Source organism: Mercurialis annua, linkage group LG7 (assembly GCF_937616625.2).
Source record: "Mercurialis annua linkage group LG7, ddMerAnnu1.2, whole genome shotgun sequence".
NCBI classification, from domain to species: domain Eukaryota; kingdom Viridiplantae; phylum Streptophyta; class Magnoliopsida; order Malpighiales; family Euphorbiaceae; genus Mercurialis; species Mercurialis annua.
In genome coordinates, this window is record NC_065576.1 from 38,895,373 (window position 1) to 38,912,466 (window position 17,094).

Genomic DNA, 17,094 nt, shown 5'->3' on the forward strand with positions numbered 1-17,094 from the left:
TAGTCTTACCGGAGGCGAGTAAGGCTATCTAGTCAATTATAAAGCATTTCCTAGTTGAACTAGGTGGCGCCTCCATTTTTTCAAACCATTTCCAGATTGAAAAGTAAGCCATAAGCCTTGGGCGAGCGGCCTCCGAACTCCGCTCCGCTCACAAGATGATTTTAATTAGAAATGTTGTCGTTATATGAATCTTCAATTTTTCAGTTTGATGATCATGATTTTCAGCTTGATAATCTTCGTTTTTTGATTTGATATGAGTTTCCTATTCAGTTAAACACGTTACCATGCAACAAGGATATAATGGTCAATTTGCAGGGGCGGATCCAGGGTGGTCGAAGAGGGTCGTCCGACCCTCCTCGCCGGAAAAAATAAAAAAAAACAATTTTTTCATCTAGGGGCGGTAAAAACCGCCCCTATAAGTGATAGGGGCGGTTTTTTTTTATCATGTAGGGGCGGTCTTTTAATCATGTAGGGGGGGTTTAAACCGCCCCTGCAAGTAATAGTCATTAATCTTACACTGTTTTTGCCCTTGTTTTATTTCTCTAAATGACCGAACTCGAAATTTTCGACCCTCCTGACTTGGACTCTTGGTTGCGCCCCTGTCAATTTGTAGTTTACATTTGCTCTATATTTTATTTTGAGTGATTTTTGCAAATATCTGAAATCGTTTGAGAGATTTTTGCCAAAGGAAAATCTTGAGGTATAAAAATAATAGGATGGTGAGAACATCTCCATTGCATGTTGTAATTTTTATGCTATTTTTAGCACAAAATAAGATAAAATGCTATATATAGCACATATTATTGAAATTCACTCTATTGTAAAATGCTAAACTAAATGCTAAATTTATAATTTTATAAGCGATTATCATTATTGATTGCAAATCTGTAAATATTTTAAATATAATAAAATTTGACATATGCTAAACTTTCTAAAAAAATTAGCACAAAGTTTAGCATATGCTAAATTTAGCACATGAAATAGAAGTATTGTAAAATGCTAAACTAAATGCTAAATTTATAATTTTATAAGCGATTATCATTATTGATGGCAAATCTGTAAATATTTTAAATATAATAAAATTTGACATATGCTAAACTTTCTAAAATATTTGGCACAAAATTTAGCATATGCTAAATTTAGCACATGAAATAGAAGTGTAATGGAGATGTTTTTTTTATACTAAATGCTAAATTATAGCATTGTGAGGTATTTTTAGCACTAGAGTGAAGATGCTCTGATATTTTTTTTTTCCCATAAGATTTCCTCTTTTAAAATTAATTTTTTTATAAAAGAAACAATAATCAATTTTAAAGCGTCGAAAACCCTCAATAAAAACCTCAGTGGCGCTATCTCTTCTACCTTCTATCCCAATAAAAAGTCAAAATATAAAAAAAAAAATAGACTAACGCCCGCTTTGCCGTTCCTTGCAGCTGCTAGTACTGTGCCAAACCGCCTGGTCCCGCCTCCTTTGTTTTATTCTTCCGTCGCAGCTGCTGCTTGGTGTTGTGTTCTTCTCTCGGCTGTAATTTTGTGTTTTAAATTTTACAACTTATCAAATTAAAAACCTTTAAATCACTCTAACTTGATGTTATGTATCTTGTAGGTAAATTATGTTTTTGGGACGAAAGAGGAAGGCTACAGATTGTCCCCAATGGGAGAGGGATTTAGAGATAGATGTCATGTTTTACCGTGAGTTTTCTTTTGAGTTTTGTACTAGGATGCACGGAAACCTTATGTAGGATGAGTTTCCCTGATTCGGAAACCTTTCAGGTCGGTAAACCCGTTTTCTATATAAAAAAAGGAATCTGTAATAGCTAAAAAAACTAAAAAAGGTTATCTATAACTTAAAGGACCCAATCAATTATCCGACTTTATAGTTATTATGTAATTTATTGATATGTTATATTTGTTATAGATTCAAATTATAGAAAATTTATTGATTTGTATATTTGTTATATATTTAAATAAGTTGTTATTCTAGTTTCTTTATATGAAAATATATTTTTATAATTTATAAATAAAACTTAATGTGTGTATATATATCATAACTTCTAGTATTTATAAATATACCCCTATATTTTTACTGTTTACACCTTTTACCCACGATTCTGTTTCATATATTTTGAAAAATATTGTTCCGCCGTGTCCATTTCCGTGCATCTTAGTTACTAATAATTGTTTAAATTTACTTTCTAAATTTTATTTTCATGTTGTTTTATTGATAAAATGCCCAGCCTTGGATATTGATACAAAGATGGCTGCTTTAGAAGCTTCTGCATCTGTTGTCAGTATTACATCATATTTAGGTAGTTATTCAATCTTGTCTAATTTCTTATATTTGTTCTTTGCTTACTTTGCTTCACTGAGTATTTACTTATTATTCAAATTGCTTTTCCTTTTTTTAATTATTCCACCTCATTTCTCAGGTGAGAATGAGTTATCTCATAGCTCTGGAATTATCATTGAATATAATGATAATTGTGGTATTATACTGACATCTGCCAATATCGTCAAATGTCACAACAGTCAAGATTCTATAGCAGATGAGATTACGGTCAGTAACTTAATTGTACAGCTTAACTTATTTCAAGCTGATGTTTGTTTTATTAAATTGAAAGTTTTGAACAATTGTTTTGTAGGTTGTTGTGCACCTATCAGAGCATACGTCAATTGATGCTAACATAATAGCATGCGATTTTCATTACAACTTAGCTGCTCTAAAAATACTGTGTGATACTCCATTAAAAGTTGCATCTTTGGCGTTGTTGGATGATTCTTCAACAATTGATCCAAGCTGCCTTCGCACTCCATTTCAGCTTCGTCCACACTTGAAGTCGTATAATCTTATTCCTGGAAATGCTGTGATTGCTCTTGCCCGCACTTCTGCTAAGCCTTTTAAGCTCATGGTCGCACCTGGTCAATTCTGGTTAGCTAAATTCTTCATTTTACTTTTACTTAATTGAGATTTGATCATTTACACTTTCAAGAAGCATCAGTTTGCTATTAGTTTCTATAATGTATACGGGCTAATAATTATACATATATCCTCCCAACTATTAATATCTCACTTCTTTTCTTTTTATTCTAACTGCTGCTGTTTTTAAGTCTCAATGTCTGCGGATATGACTGTAAAGAGCTTTTAAAGGCAACCTGCAAAATTTCCGAAGTAATTCTCTCTCTAACCTTTTGCTTATTCTTCATTTTTGGTGTTATTGAGTTGGTAACTTTTTCTTTATGGATTCTTTCGCTTGCAGATTTCATTCTATTAAAAACATCAGTTTTTTATTGATGAATGCTGATCATGTATGCTCTAATATGATGTGACATTGATGTTTCTTGAGAACTACACGATAGAAAATAAATGAATGATAAATTGAGCATTTTTTTTCTTTTGGCTATAGTGTAATATTGGTGGCCCGATTATCAACATCAATGGAGATGTCATTGGAATTTGTTTTTATGACCAGATGTACACTCCATTTTTGCCAGTTAAAATAGCTTCCTTATGGTGGGACCATTTCAAAAAATATAGGTATGTTCTAAATCTTGCTAATGTAAGTATTTTGTGTGTGTATTTGATGTATTGTCTCACATCATACTTTAGATCCTACCCGCATCATTCTTTAGATCCTACTGACATAGCATTTAATGTATTTTCCACTTTTTTTTTCGTTATTGGCATCCATTTTCACATAGCATTATTTTACCATTTTCTTTTTGGCTCACTCTAAGTGCATTGTCAAAATTGCATTCCTAGCTAACCTTCTTTAAATGGCAGTCAATATTTATAAATATTAACTCGTAACTAAGCACCTTACTATGAGTTGTATTATATTCATAGGGTTTTAGACTTTAGAAAATTAATATTGGATTCTTAATGAAAATGCACTTGAAATTAACAAAATTTATGGGAAGTTAATCATGTCTTTAAATCATGGTATGGCTGTTCATTTGTCTTGAAAATGTCTAGTGGCATCCTTCCCCTTTTTGATCTGAATTTCACTTAACCAAGTGCATACAATTGTAACCCATTTTTACCACCTTTTTTGTGTAAAATATTTGCTTTGTTTAAATTGTTATCGAGACAAGTCAGTTTATAATTGTAAGTTCGGGAGACTTAGAAGTATTTTTTCTGATACCAATGAGTTGTTGCAAATAAAGTTCTCAATCTTTTGCTAGATTGTCTTAAGCTAGTCTTGGAATAAGGTGCAAACTGATCTATTAAGTCATAATTAATGTGCAATGATATTATCATGGGTTTCGAATAGATGGAACAGGTGCAAGCCAAGCAATGGGCATTTTGTGTATGACAAGCAAACATAACATGGTTTGTTAGTTGGAGTTGGTCCTGTAATTTAAGCCCTGTATGCCTTGGATTCTTGTTCATATTCATATACCTAGTAGTTCCAATTCAAGCTCTTTCTTTTTAGTGACTTTCTTACAAAAATTACTCACCAAATCATTTCTATTATTTGGTTAGAGAGGTGCTGGCACTGGCAGCGCGCCTTGCTCCTTAGGCGGACCTTTAATAAATATCTAAAATACTAATCTATTTTACTTTTAATTTGTAATTAGGTAGATTGTAAATGAAGACTAAGTACTCTGTTGCTAATTCAGCTAAGAAATGATGAATGGTAAGTATTGCAGAGTTTTCAGGTTATAATGATTCATCTTATGTTATAGGGAACCACGTCGACCTTGGCTTGGCATGGGAGTGACTAATCTTTATGCAGCTAACCTAAGTTTTTTGGAAAATTTCATTAAAAAGTTCCCCAACATTTTCAAAGGTGTTATTGTTAAGGAGGTATGCTCTCTATCTACTTTCCTTTTTCCATTAAGCATAGTAGTTTTTCCGGTGGTATTAGTTGGCCTTTATTTATCTCAAATCTCTAAAATTTGGAAGATAGATTTATTGCATGAGAAACGGTATCTTATTGGAACCTCATGTTTTTAGAATTTTACATGAAAAAAGCTTCTTTAAAGGTAGAACACGGGAGAAGACATGTTAATGGAAGTATCATATAACTTAATAATTCACTGGCAACAAAACTGCTGACACTTTTCCATGCCTTTTTGATGTTAATGCAGTGAATCAGAATCAGGATCAACCTTATTCTGCTATATATCATGACTTGTATCCCTATCTAGTTGCTTCTAGCTCTGTTTCCTCTAAATGTGAAAGATAGCTCATCACTAATTTGGATACTTAAAATAAGCTACAATAACTTGAAAACGTACCGTACTCAACTATTCTGAGATTGTTTTCAAACCTGCAAAGTGCTAAACTACATCATACCTTGCGCATCATAGTTTAATTCAAATAGCTTATTAGGTTGTTTCACCTTATTGAGAGCTTCCCTATAATTGACCATTATTAGGAAGTTAATGTCTCATGCACTTATCTAAGAAAGCTGCAGTTTTACAGTTTTGTGTTCTTGGAGAAAATGAGTATGTGTAACTTCAAGTGTTTAATTCACGAGCTTCATAATTTGAAGCTCATTGATGTCATAGTTGTTAAAAGCGCGCCTGAGGCGCGCTAAAGCGCTAGAATAGCGCATAGCGCAGGTGGTGCGCCTCAGAAACACCTGAGGCGACCACCTTCATCAAGGCGCGCCTCAGGCGCGCTAAAGCGCTCAGGCGAGCCTCTGAGGCGCGCTTAGCGCATCTGAGAAACCCTCATAATTTTGGGCTTGGGTTTTGGACCTTTAAAAACAAAACATTAACAAAAGAGTTAGTTGGGTATTGGGCTTTTAAAAATATTAAAAGAATGCATAGAAAATTTAAACGACTGCTCCTCTTCTCCAATTCTCTGTTTTCTACCTTTCAAACTTCCACAAAGGATCAACTCTTCCCTTCTCTGATCATCCAAGCAAGCCTTTAATATAAAACATACTAATAGATGATTTTAGGTTGCAACTAGCGGTAGGCTAGTAGCTTTATTGGACTTATGATTTTATCAAAAGCATATATTTAATTTTGGGGACAATTATTGTGTGTTATTGGTATTTTAATATTTTTTTACATATATGCGCCGAGCTTCACTCGGGCGTGCGCTTTTTTTGCGCCTTGCGCTTAAAGCGATATGGGACCCTTTGCGCTTCAAGTGCGCTTTGCGCTTTAACAACTATGATTGATGTACACGAGCACCTTGCCCTATTTGCATAGGCATGTTGACCATGATATCAGGTCAATTGGCATTTACCTTTGCTGTCCTTTGCAACTGAAATGTTTGTAGTAATTGGATTAGTGATCTGAACTGTCAAATAGGTATTACAAGGCTCTTCTGCTGATTCTGTTGGAATAAGACAAGATGATGTTATCGTTCAATTTGATGGGAAAACCGTTCAAAGTTTCTTGGAGGTATAGTATCGTTCTTGCTGCTGCAATTAGTAATGTTGCTATTTTATTATTCCGTAGAAAGAAAAAAAGGCTAAAGGTTCTCTATCTCTATTCCATTTCGCTGAAGGTTTTGAACAGTCGTACATGTGATTCTTTGAAGAAAATTATTGTTGAATTTATAATCTTGGCACAAGTGTTGCACTGATTCACAGTTTGGATGTTCTTTTATGCACATGTCATCATCTTTTTCTCGATCCTATTTTTCTGACAGCTGATTTACTTATTCTCTTACTATTATGTTCCTCTTTCTTGTCCTTGGAACATTTGCTTTTATATCTCGACATCTAGCAAGCATGTGCTTGTTTCTTAAGCACTGATTTTTATGTTCCCTGTTAGACATTTTCTGTTGAAGCTAGAAAATGATTTTCTTGACACATTTTCTCAACTACTGTGCATTTCTTTTGTTTCACTGATATAGCTAGTTGAGTATTTAGTTATCCTTCCATTTTGAATATATACCACTATCAGCATAAAGTAAATAAAATATTCATCCTTTCCTTTTTGACCTTGAATTTTAGTATTTAGGATATGCAACAAAGAATAACTGCTGGTTTGATATCTGGTTATAAAAATTGGTATCAGTTATTTGAAAGTATGTGGAGCAAGGTTGGGGAGCATGTGGAGCTGGTGGTCATTAGAACAGGTAATGATGATCCTTTGCTTCTTAAAATGAAGGTGGATGAGGCCACAGCAGATAGATTGTATAGGTATGCATCTCTTTAAGCCGGTGTACATCAGAACCATCTTTTTTCTATTAAGCCAGTGATAGGTTATGTATATCAGAACCATGTTTGTTTAGCTCTTGGAGTTCCCACCGTTTTATTTATTTCTCATCAATGATTTATGTTTTAATCCTTCCATTAGTTGGCCGCTTTGGCGATGAATGATGGACTACCTGCTAATTTTGGGGGTCGGCCTGCCAAATGTAAGCATGCATCCCTGTGTTCCATTGCATGTGTGTTACTGTTGTTAAACTAATACTGTCACCCGACAGTAAATTGTGTTTTTTTTAATAGTTATTAGTTTGTTTTGGTACTATAACCTCTCTCGCTTTGTTCTGTAGGATGTCATACCCCAGCAATTTAATTGAGTTTGGGAATTATTTTTGTTAAATAGTTCAGTATAGGGTTGCAATTCGATATCCCTGGAAAGCAATTTAACTTAAACTTTTGAGAATCTCTTTGTAAACATACTTTTAACAACCAGCTGGCTGTGCGAGTACTACTGAAACTAGCTCTGGTCCGTGTGTGCATGATTTTTATTTATCATCACTTTTACATTTTTTAAAATATTAATCGATGAACCTTTATTCATATTTTTTTTTTATTTAGATTGTTTCTTGTATATGAATCTTTTATTTTTAATAAGTAACTATACTGGTTAACTCCTATTTTTTGGGGGCCTAATTACTTTAAAAACCCCCACCTTGTAATATTTTTTCGTTTATACCATGACCTAGGAAAAAGTTCATTTGTACCCTTTTTTTGATTTTTCATTTTCATCTCTACCCCAAAAAGGGTACAATTGACTATATAAAATTTTTAAGGATAAAAATGTTAATAACAACTAAATAGAAGGGTTCCACCATATTTTTCTTTATCTTAAAAAATACAAATAAGTCCTCCAACTTTAAAAATGTTCAAATAAATCTTCTAATTTATTATTTTTAAATATTTTAATAACAAATTAAATTGTTTAAAAAAATATTTTCGGCGTACCATCGTACTTCCCCGATATATTGAACCCGCTAATTTTTTTTTAATTTTTTTTTTATCGTTTTGATGCCGGAGGAGCCCTCCTTCCTCCCATAGAGGAAGGAGGATCTGTTCCTTTCCCCATGGGAGGAAGGAGCACGCTGCTCCTCTCCCCCATGGAGGAATGAGCAGATGGGAGGAGGAGCCGAGCTGCTCCTCCTTCCATGGAGGAGCAGCTCGTGCTCCTCCTTCGAGGAGGAGCCCGAAATTCTTTAAAAAAAAAGAAATTTATGTAAATTAAATATTTATTATCAATTTAATTTTTTTTTGGAAAAGAAGGTATTTTTGAACAATTAATATGATTAATGTCTTATTAGAATAATAGTTAAATTTCAAGGATTATTTTAGCCTTTTTTGTATATGAAAAGAGATCAATTTAGTACTTCGGGGTACAGTTGAAAACGAAAAATCAAAAATAGGATACAAATGAACTTTTTCCTAGGTCATGGTATAAACGAAAAATTATTACAAGGTGGGGTTTTTTTTAAATAATTAGGCCTTTTTTGGGTAAAATATTTGTAGGTTTTAAATTTACTATTCTTTTAAGTTGATAAAATTAGAATTGTCAATTTTTCAAAATATGATTTTTTTAAATGTCATAATTCGTATTAATGTAAAACGCATTTGCGCGGAATCTATATTAATAATATCTTTATTGAAAAGACATTAATATGAAAAATATAAAATATAAATTTAAAATTTATAAACTAATAAAAGGTAAATAAACTAAATTTTATTATATCAATTATAATCAACTATTTTAAAATATTAAATATCTATCATATATTTTTATATTGTGTGAAGCTTTTGTCTTGGAGTCTTATCATACTATATTTTCAATGACTTTTTTATTTGTCATGATTTCTTTTTGTTTTCTTTTATTATAAAGTATTAAAAGATTTCACATAGCTTTTTTTTTTCTTAATGATATATAAATCAGATATCATTGTTCTCGGTATCTTTAAGATATGCATCAAATTAATTTATTTGTGTTACATGTTCTTTCACAATTGATAATACAATATATATTTTTTTATTATGATTACCGCATAGAATTTTTTTTTTGTATCTTATTATCTAAATCATGATTGTTGCCTTCTTTTTGAGCCATAGCCTCTTTGCCGTCTAGAATGTGCCACTTTTTGTGCGAAAGCTCGAAGTTGAATTTTTTATCACTGTTTGTGGCTTTAGTATACATATCATTCATAAAAAACAGACCGTGTTTATTGTTGGCTCATTTATATCTTAATGTCATATTATATTTACTTTTGTATGCATTTATGAAGAAATTCGATAGTCTGACTCTTTAGAGATTTTGAATTTTGAATTGACAAATTAGGTTATACATTTTTTATAATTATAAATAAGTTATTAAATTTACATCAATGAAGAAAATATAAATCAATCATGTTTGATTTTATAATTTTTGTAGTTATTTTTAAAAAGAATTTCAAGAGTAATATTTTTGTTATTCTATTTATAATGTTGTCTCTCTTAAAATGTCGATTTAGTTTTTTTTGTACTTATTAAACTTAAATTTCTTTACCTCTTTAAGAGCATCTCCAATGTCCTCTCTAAAATTAACAAACTCTCCAGTTTAAAGAGTTTTGCCAATAAATTAAAATTCAATGGACTCTCTAAAATTCAAATTTAGAGTAGAGAGTGAAATGACTCTCTACATGTGGAGAGCATTTTCACTCTCTAATTTCAAATTTTAAAATAAGTTGTTTATTTTTTATTTGAAATGTATTATTTTCAATTTTTAAATTTAAAAACTGAATAAATAAATTATTATTATTAATATATTTTATTTTTTTAATATTTTTATAAAAATAAAAGTAAAATAAAAAGGTAATATTAGAGAGTCTATTGGAGTAAAACTAAATATTTTACTCTTTATATAAAAGATGCTTTTTATTTTAAGAAATATGCTCTTTAATATAAAGAGACTATTGGAAATAACGTCATTGGTTGAATAAAGTATATAGAACAATTAATAACTTAGTAGAATTCTAAAGCAATTATTTTAGAATAAAAAATAAATTCATATCTTTTTTTATTTTTCATAAATAATTTATTTAACTTTAATGAAATTTTAATTATTGAACCATTTATTTTGTATTTGTTTTATAATTAGGAAAGGGGAAATGCTTGTCGGAGGAATTTATTTTGTATTATAATTATTAGTGTTCAAAAAATTCATTTTAAATTATATTTTCATATAATTAACTTTATTAAAAATATAAATTCAATAAGAGAATACTGAATATATAAATATTAAAAAAAAATAACCAAGCCACATTTATGTTGGAAAAACTATTTTGATGTACTTTTTAAAAATAATGGGCACACTTCTTGCCATATAATTGGCAATAGTATGCAACAGCCACCATTCTCATTAAAAAGACAAGAATTAGGTGGAATTTTTGTTCGTTGATGGAATAATAATAATATAAGATGTCTTTTGACGAAAAGGAAATTGACAAATATTTTAGTTATATGGATGAGAGATAGGATGTTGTTACTTATGAAGAGACCACTTAAATCGGTAGTTTAAAAAAGTCAGAACTATTTTTTTTATTCAGTGAGAATTAATAAAAAAAATTTATTTAGTGAGAGACAATAAAAGCACAGTGTTGGTTCTTTCAATTATGAATACTAGTCGTATACCTGCGCCATTACGCGGACTCAATATTATCCTCTAATAATAAAAAATATTACGAAGTTAGAATTAAAAGTTAATAAAAAATATGTTAATAGTAAGAATTGAATTACAATTGTTTGTTTGATGAAATTGTATTTGGGTTTGGATTGTTTGCTAGGAACAATTCCACTAACATTAAATACGTATTATTAGATATTAGTATATGTTCGTCTGGAAATAATCCGGACTCGAACTTTAAATTTATAATAGGGATCGGTTTGAGGTTTGACTTTAACGAACCTATGTAGATATTCACAGGGCTTCTTTGGTTAAAAACACTTAACCAGTTGATCTAAATAGTAATAATCTGAGAGCTACTAACTCAGGCAAGATTAATACTGAAAACTATTTCTAAATTAAAACAATCCGGAGATTGCGGGATAAAAAGCACTGGGCTTGGTTTTTTGATTGATTTGTTGATAATAAAATAATAAAGCTCTAAGCTATTTATAGCTCTACATAATCAAGGTTCCTAATCTAATTAGAACTAAAACTCTTTAAGAAAAACAATCCTAATGAGTTTCAAACTCTTAAACTAATCTGAAAAGGCTTTTGTTGGGCTCAGCTCCCTTAATAAGCCCATATTATGCTCTGACTCATGATAATTTTGGACGGTGTAAACAATGCCCCCAACAAGCCTGAAACACTTATTTTGGGAGTGTTCCCCTTTTAGGCCCATCTCTGATGCTTCTTGGCCCAACAATACGGCCCAATCGCTTCATATCCAGATCAAAAGGGTGCGCATCTATTGATTGTTCGGTACCCCCTCAATGCCACGTCATCTCCAGCTGTTTCCACGATGACACGTAGTAATGACATGACCCCTTCGACTTCCACTAACTTTGCACTTTTAAGAAAAATACCCAGTTACTTTCTCATTACCTACTCTCTCTGCAAATTTCAAGATTTTCTCTCTCCTCTTAGCAATTTCAAACTTTCTGCAAATCTACTGGTAAGCACCCGCACTCGCCTTTCTTATTTCTAAATCGCCCTTTTAGATATTCGCCTAAACGAGGTGCACTCTTGTTTGCAGTTACCATGGTTGCCCCAAACGGTACCATCACCACTCAAGTCACCGACAAGATCAACGAGATCCGCGCTGCTGCTCCAACTACAGACTTTTAGGTAATAATTAAAACCAACGACGATCAAGAGTGTGTTGGTTCGATCCTTATTTCGCCCAGACATTTGTGCGAGATCGCTACTCCATTTCATGATGAAGTCCCACCACGCTTTTTTCCATCTGTACTTATAATGCTACACCGAGTCCGGCGATTAGATCTTTGTATTCGGCATCATTGTTGCTTATGTCGAATCCAATCTTTACTCCATAATCGATTCTTACTTTACCGGGTCCTTTGAGGATGACTCCGACTCCTGCTCCTTTTTTGTTCGATGCTTCATCTACATGCAATTCCCATAGGAAATCGGGTATGACTTCTTCTTGTTCGCCAGGTGTGATCTCGGCAATGAAATCTGCCAAATCTTGTGCTTTGAGTGTTGGGCGAGGCTCGTAACTGATGTCGTGCTCTCTTAGTTGGATAGACCAATGGACGAGTCGCACAGAAGTCTCGGGTCTTTGAATCGCCTTTCGCAAGGGCTGGTTCGTTCTTACCACCACATTCTGGCTTTGGAAGTAGTATTTCAACTTTTTTGTTGTAGCCACCACGACGAGCGCCATTTTCTCTATTTCTGGATATTTGGTTTCTACTCCTTTCAGCACTCTGGTGATGTAATAAATTGGTTTTAATTCCCCATCTTCTTCTCTTACTTTCCAATAGTCTCCTTTCTCGCGTAGATGTATAGATAAAGGGTTTCCCCCTTCAATGGTCGACTTAACAATGTTGGTCAGGTTAGGAATTTCTTCAGTTCCTCAAATGCTTCTTTGCAATCTTCGTTCCATTTGAATTTTTGTGTGCCCTTTAGGGCTTTGAAGAACGGTAAACATCTCTTCGTTGAGCAGGACACAAATCTTCCAATTGTCGTGATTTGCCCGTAGAGTTTTTGGACTTCATTTACGTTCTTGGGTGGTTTCATTTCCACAATCTCTTTGATCTTTTCTGGGTTTGCCTCTATACCTCTTTGGGATATCATGAGTCCCAAGAATTTTCCTCCTTGTACGCCGAATATTCATTTGTCCGGATTCAGCTTCATCCCAAATTTATTTAGGATTTTGAATGTTTCCTCCAGGTCTCTTGGGTGGTTTTCCTCATTTTTGCTTTGGATGATTAGGTCGTCTACATATACTTGGAATCGCTTTTCCGATTTCGTCTTTGAACATGAAGTTCATAAGCCTTTGCTACGTTGCTCCGGTGTTTTTCAGTCCAAAAGGCATCTCCATGTAGCAGTAGGTTCCTCCTTCTGTGATAAATGATGTTTTTTCTTGATCTTGCTCTTTCATCTGTATTTGATAATAGCCTTGGGCGGCATCCACTAGGCTGTACATTGCATGTTTGGCGGTCGAGTCCACTAGTTGGTCAATGTCGGGTAGCGGGTAGCTATCTTAGGGGCATGCCTTGTTCAAGTCGGTGTAGTCTACGCACATCCTGTTTTTCCATTAGTTTTCTTCACGATCACCACGTTGGCTACCCATTCGAGGTAATGTAACTCCTTGATGAATCTTGCTTTCTCTATGTTTTCTACTTCGTCAGCTATTATCTTTTGTTTTTCTTCGGAGAATTTTTTCTTCTTCTGTCTTACGGGATTCGCCCCTTCGGCCACATTCAACTCATGGGTTATGAATTGTGGGTCTATTCCAATGATTTCTGAAGCTTTGGAGGCGAATGTCCCAATATTCCTTTTCAGCATGGCCGTGATTTCTTCTTCAATTTTGGGTTTTATGCTAGCTCCCAGGTTTACTCTCTTCTCTTCATCGAGTTCCAGTTTCTTCGTTTCGCCCTCAAGGGCGATTTCTTTTTCTTCAATGTCGTGGTTCAGGATTTCCTCGATCGGTATAGTTTCGAAGGATTCCTTTATCACTTTATCATAGCATTCTCTTGCAGTGATGCGGTTTTCATGCACCGTAATAATTCCTTTTCTCGTAGGTATCTTCGTCGTTAGAGCTTTTATGCTTGTTATTGCTGCTGAATCATGAAGGAAAGGTCTCCCCAGGATGGCGTTGGATGGTAGATCAATGCCAATGATGCTAAATTGTGTTGGTAGCTCTTTGTCTCTCCTTTCTCTTCCTAATTTGACATACAAGATGATTGTTCCTATTGGATTGATGGGGGATCCTCCAAATCCAGTGATTGGATTTGTGTTCCTTTTCAACTCTACATGGACTCTTCCCAAGCTTTCGTAGGTTCTCCTTGTCATTAGATTATAATTACACTCCCTTTGTCGATTAATATCCTCTCAGCATTCTAGTGTTTAACAATCATGGCCACAACTAGAGCCTCGTTATGGGCTTCTGAGATTCTCCCAAAATCTTCATCGTTAAATGTTACCGGTGGCGGTATTTTGAGTGGTGTTTTTTGCTTCTTCTCCAGCGGGTAACATGTTCTGTTACTCATCTTGATTTTGAGGGTTGATCCAGCAGAAGTCATCTTCTTCAATGAATTTGTTTGAGTTCAGAAAAGCTCCTTCGATTTGAAGTTGATTAAGCTTTTTTCACAGACGGCGCCAATTGATGGAGTCTGCCTTCTGATCCGGTGGATTAAACCTGCAAAACAAGGTAGAAGCTAACCGGACGGTGGTGGTCTGATTAACTCTCCGATGCGAAAGTCAGTTTAGAGTTTTGAGCAGAGTTTTTAGTATATGAATATAATTGTGTATTTAGGCATACTGCAAGCTCCTTTTATAATAGATGATTGTATAACTTGTAGAGTTGGAATAGGAAGGTGAATCCTATTTTGTAGGGTTTGATCCTAATTAGGATATTATTCCTTATTCAGACATGAGTCCTTTTTAGGAACGTCTTCCTAAGTTAGAGGTTATCTTCCTAAGTTGAAGATTGTATCCAAATAGGAAAGATACTCAGAATATACTCGAGGATTCTGTCTTATTCTTGTGGATGGTATCATATTCCAGTCGAGGCGGATCCAATGGATTCGGCCGCTGGCTTCGTCTGGCTTGGCTCTTTGGACGGGAGTCCGATATCGTCTGAGAGTGGATCTGCTGCGACTCGGCTCCATAATATTTAAGATAGGATTCGTTATCCATCAAGACGTATCTTTTGATTTTTCGACACCTTTGATTTTAATATATTAACTAGATAGTCCTTTTTTTTTGCAAATAGTTTTTATTTGTTTTAATATACTAGTTTCACCTTACGTGTTTCACACGTGACTTGTAGTGTAACTCGTTAAATAATATTAACTATATTTATTTAGATTTAAAAAATTATATTTATGTTTAATTAATAATTATTTCTATAATTATTAATTGTATATAAGTATAAAATATTAAATAATTATTGAAAGAATAGTTATTTGGAAATATTTTATCTTATTTATAGAATATAAATAGAATATATGAAATAATAATTAAATTAGTAACTTATTAGAAGTAATTTATCTTAATTAAAATTCTAAATAATTGAACAATAATTAAAGTAGCCTATTTTAATTAGTATTCTACACAATTATCTTTAATTAGTATTCTAACTCTAATAATTATCTCAATAGTTTTTTAATTAATAATTAAATTTTATAAAATAAAAAGGACATTAACATAAATAGAAATATTTTATCTTATTTATATAATATAAATAGAAAATATACTAAACAATTATCTTGACATAGTATATATTTATTTTAATTTGTACTGTAACTCTAATCATTATCTCAATAATTTTATAATTAATAACTAAATTTTATAAAGTAAAAGGACATTAATATAAATGTGTCTGTCTCTCCTATCTGTACTTTTATATATAGTATAAATTTGTAGTATCTATCTGAAATAAAATTCTTTATGAATTATTTATAGATAGTATTATTTGATAATTAGCAATTATATGTTAAAGTATAAAACAGTAATGTAAAAGTATTATTGTTTTACCACTTTTGTTTTTTTGAGAAATTATTTTACCACTCTTATTTAGATGTCTTTCATTATTTTTAGGCTTGACTCATTTACCAAGTAGACATTTCCGTAGATAACAATGTTAACACGAATTTCTTGTCCTGAAATTAGAAAACAAGAAAATATGTATAAATGTCAATTTTATTGAATTTAATCAAAAAGCAAGTACAATTTCTATTGAGTAATTTCTATACGTGTAGAAATTGAATTCTTTGATGCTTTCCTTCAAAATTTGTGGATTAAGAGCTTTTGAAACTTGTTCTTCAATCTGTTGTAGAATCTCCTTCGATTTGATGAAGGAAATTGTTGAATCGTTAATGAGTGATGGACACACCGTATGAAGATTTGAATATGAAAACTTGATTTGATATGTAGTCACTCGGTTGCATCCTCGACGTGTAATAAACACAACGTATGGAGATTCGAATATGGAGGCTTGATTTGGTATAGTCGCTTGAAGAAATTATGCAGAGCTTCTATGTTGTTTTGTTTGCAGAATTCCGACGACTAGAGAATTATGTGTCTGTCTGTCTTTTTTGTTGTGAAGACACTCCTATTTATAGGAGTGTAGAGAATATGTATTTATATACATATCTCTATATTTGGAAAGAATAATTAATTTTATTTTAATTAGGTAAATGAAAATATTCATTTAACTAATATATAAAAATTGTATATTCTTTGATTTTACCAAAATAATTTAATATTATTTAGACTTTATTTAATAATTAATTTTAAATTATTAAATATCTTTAAAAGTCCAATAATATCAAGCCCAATTTATTTTATGGGCTCAAAATTTATAGGTCAACAAATGCCTCTTTGAAATTTGTTCGCGCTTTTTTTTAGCGATCATGTCTCGAAATTTTATTAAATTATCAAAACCATTAGTTTTTAAATAATTTCATATATTAAGAATTTGAACGGTCACGTCTTCATTTAAGGAAATAATAAATTCCTCCTTTTTTCCATGTATGCTATGCATAAAACGGCATAAAATAAAATTTGGTTAAAATTTATTTTGTCTTCCTTTTCTTTCTTTTGTTTATAGTAAAGGATAATTTTCTTTACTTATTGAAAGAGAACAATAAGATGGGCCATATTAGTACACAATAGATAATGGGAAGATTAGGATAATATTCCATTTTTTAAAATAATTTAATTTTCTAACCTCAATAAAAAAAAGATAGAGAAAATACCTCATCATTC

At 32.3% G+C, this 17,094-nt stretch overlaps 1 protein-coding gene across 3 annotated transcripts; it reads left to right on the top strand.

The window, feature by feature from the left end:
- Positions 1-1,336: 1,336 nt before the first annotated feature.
- On the top strand, positions 1,337-7,715 carry LOC126656258 (putative protease Do-like 14). 3 transcript variants are annotated; one of them, XM_050350776.2, is made up of 12 exons: positions 1,337-1,525; positions 1,607-1,692; positions 2,238-2,309; positions 2,430-2,557; positions 2,643-2,929; positions 3,109-3,169; positions 3,405-3,535; positions 4,687-4,807; positions 6,271-6,363; positions 6,985-7,109; positions 7,267-7,327; positions 7,466-7,715. In XM_050350776.2, exons 2-11 carry the CDS (start codon positions 1,614-1,616, stop codon positions 7,283-7,285), a joined length of 1,116 nt encoding a protein of 371 aa, XP_050206733.1. In that variant the 5' UTR covers positions 1,337-1,525; positions 1,607-1,613; the 3' UTR covers positions 7,286-7,327; positions 7,466-7,715. The 3 variants fall into 3 exon arrangements, with proteins under 3 accessions (XP_050206733.1, XP_050206731.1, XP_050206734.1); XM_050350774.2 differs by having other exon boundaries at positions 1,337-1,503; XM_050350777.2 differs by having other exon boundaries at positions 1,337-1,503; positions 3,471-3,535.
- The last annotated feature ends 9,379 nt before the right edge of the window (positions 7,716-17,094 follow it).

Excerpts from the sequence above, each read along its gene's own strand:
- LOC126656258 (XM_050350776.2), top strand. The coding sequence starts at position 1,614 with ATGTTTTTGGGACGAAAGAGGAAGGCTACAGATTGTCCCCAATGGGAG. Across the intron at positions 2,930-3,108 it reads GTCGCACCTGGTCAATTCTG|TCTCAATGTCTGCGGATATG; the intron begins GTTAGCTAAATT and ends GCTGTTTTTAAG. Across the intron at positions 6,364-6,984 it reads CCGTTCAAAGTTTCTTGGAG|TTATTTGAAAGTATGTGGAG; the intron begins GTATAGTATCGT and ends AATTGGTATCAG.